This window comes from Cynara cardunculus (genome assembly GCF_001531365.2).
Source record: "Cynara cardunculus var. scolymus isolate 2C chromosome LG 1, CcrdV1, whole genome shotgun sequence".
Taxonomy (NCBI): domain Eukaryota; kingdom Viridiplantae; phylum Streptophyta; class Magnoliopsida; order Asterales; family Asteraceae; genus Cynara; species Cynara cardunculus.
In genome coordinates, this window is record NC_037528.1 from 25551367 (window position 1) to 25554126 (window position 2760).

The 2760-nt window shown below is 33.7% G+C and overlaps 1 protein-coding gene across 1 annotated transcript in view; it reads left to right on the forward strand.

Moving 5' to 3' along the window:
- Positions 1–323: 323 nt before the first annotated feature.
- The window catches only part of LOC112527235 (putative F-box protein PP2-B12), a 4411-nt gene continuing 1974 nt past the window's right edge, over positions 324–2760 (forward strand). The window contains exons 1-2 of the mRNA XM_025137725.1: positions 324–685; positions 1494–1612. Of these exons, the coding sequence (XP_024993493.1) occupies positions 407–685; positions 1494–1612 (398 nt within the window). The 5' untranslated portion in view covers positions 324–406. The remainder of the gene's footprint in view (positions 686–1493; positions 1613–2760) is intronic.

A 2760-nucleotide genomic window follows, 5' to 3' on the forward strand; every position in this document is an offset into this window, starting at 1 on the left:
AATATATGTAATTATAATATAAGATTAAAAAAACATAAAGGGATATAATAAAAAAATATATAAAAAATTGAAAGGTTAAAACTAAAAATATTAAGGGTTAAAATTGAAAAATAAAATAAACTTATTATAATGTATTTGAGTGTTTTAGTAGGAGGGGTATAGAAAATCTAGGGTCAAATACATAAAGGGGGTTTCTATATTTTATTAGGATTAATCGAGTGTGCTTTTAGTAGGACCTCCGGCCGTTTATATCTACATGGAAAAGAGAGCATTGAATATGAGGCCGTAGTTGAGTTGAGGAAGAGTGATTTTGAGCATTCATCACAGTCAATAGTTAATATTTTGTAACACAATTGCTTTAAGTAAATCTCGTTACCATTTATTTACAGGACAATCGTATTGAGAGATGGATGAAGAGAAGGAATCAGCCAGTATCTGTGTGCTGCCGGAAGGTTGCTTGTCGGAGGCATTATCACTAACTTCACCTCGGGATGCGTGCAGAGCTGCCGCCATTTCCTACGGATTCAAGTCGGCGGCAGATTCCGACGCCGTATGGGAGAGGCTTCTGCCACCGGATTACTTTCAAGTCATTGCGAGGGCGGTTTCTCCGGTGGTTTTTGGCTCTAAAAAGCAACTCTACCTCTGCTTATCGGAGTCGCATATCCTCCTGGATCGTGGCTATTTGGTAAATCCATCATCCTTAATTGCTATATATTGTTTTCTTCCTCTCGATCTCTATGTGGCTGATTGTATGAAATTACTGACGATTCCCTCTATGAACTGCTCCAACACGTTGAGTCTCTTTGTTTTACCACCTGAATGCTGAATCTTATTGGATAAAAAAAATCTACCCTCTTAATGATTTTGAATTTTGGAGCACCCTAATTTCATTCTACTCAATTACTAACAACCATATTTCATTTTACAAGAATCTCTTAATCATTTTCACCACAATCTTCTACCAAATCATTATACAGGTAGGTAGAAAGATGTTGGATGAGTATTTTTTTTTTCAAAAGTGTGGTTATAAATGTGTTCGATTTACACCGAGAGCAAAGAAGCAAGAGACCGAGACCGAAAGTTCTCGAGCAATTGAATGAGATAACTTTTAATAACTCATGGTGAATATCAGTTTCAATCTCACCTTGAGGGATGGGGAGAAGACATAGAGGTATGAGAGGGTAAAGGCATGAGTAAAATGTGTCAAAAGTATCTTGGGAACATGGAAAAAAAAAGTTGATAATGTGCATTGGTAACTTGTACTGTATGTTATTTTAATTGTAGATTAAAAAATTTTAAGACTGAATGTATAAAGTAGTAGTACTTAATGCATTATGAGTTGTTTTTAAGACTTTGTGCATAAATGTATAATACTTTACGCATCAAAAATTGTTTTTAAGACTTTTGATAAATCTGATTTATAAGGTAGTATAGATAAGTGTGAGTTGATATAAAAAGCAGTTACGTTGGCTAAGATTTGTTGATGTAAACAGAGCTTCAAGCTAGACAAATGGAGCGGGAAAAAGTGGTATATGTTGGGAGCAAGGGAGCTATCAATTACATGGCAACATGATCCCTCTTATTGGCAATGGCAATCTATACCCGAATCAAGGTCTCTCACTTTTACACATACACATAAATTATATATATATATATATATAGAGAGAGAGAGAGAGAGAGAGAGATAGAGATGGAGATAGAGGATCAAACGAAAACATGGTCAAAATAAGAAAATATATACCGAAATCACATATAACTAAGGAAGACAATCAACACAAGATTGAGCGAGGGACTTGGCCCACAACACGGTCATAGTTGTTTGAATCACATGTGATTTTACATGCAATTTTGGTCATTCTTGTGTTCTCTTATTTGGTTATTGCTCTCGTTTAAACATGTTTATAGATATATATATATATATACATAAAGAGAGAGAGAGAGAGAGGGGGAAGGTTCAAACGAGAACACTAATTATTAAAGGAAACAAGAAAAAGGTTGTTAATGTACAAAATCACATGTGATTTTACATGCAATTTTGGTCATTCTTGTGTTCTCTTATTTGGTTATTGCTCTCGTTTAAACATGTTTATAGATATATATATATATATACATAAAGAGAGAGAGAGAGAGAGGGGGAAGGTTCAAACGAGAACACTAATTATTAAAGGAAACAAGAAAAAGGTTGTTAATGTACAAAATCACATGTGATTTTACATGCAATTTTGGTCATTCTTGTGTTCTCTTATTTGGTTATTGCTCTCGTTTAAACATGTTTATAGATATATATATATATATACATAAAGAGAGAGAGAGAGAGAGGGGGAAGGTTCAAACGAGAACACTAATTATTAAAGGAAACAAGAAAAAGGTTGTTAATGTACAAAATCACATGTGATTTTACATGCAATTTTGGTCATTCTTGTGTTCTCTTATTTGGTTATTGCTCTCGTTTAAACATGTTTATAGATATATATATATATATACATAAAGAGAGAGAGAGAGAGAGGGGGAAGGTTCAAACGAGAACACTAATTATTAAAGGAAACAAGAAAAAGGTTGTTAATGTACAAAATCACATGTGATTTTACATTAAATGGAAGCGGACAACTTTTGAGGCCACTTAAGTCGCATGGCAAAGTCGTCCGGATCATGTATGATTTGTTACGTGAATCATATATGGTTTTGTACATTAACGACATTTTTCTTGTTTCCTTAAATAGTTAGCGTCCTCGTTTGAACCTATATATATATATATATATA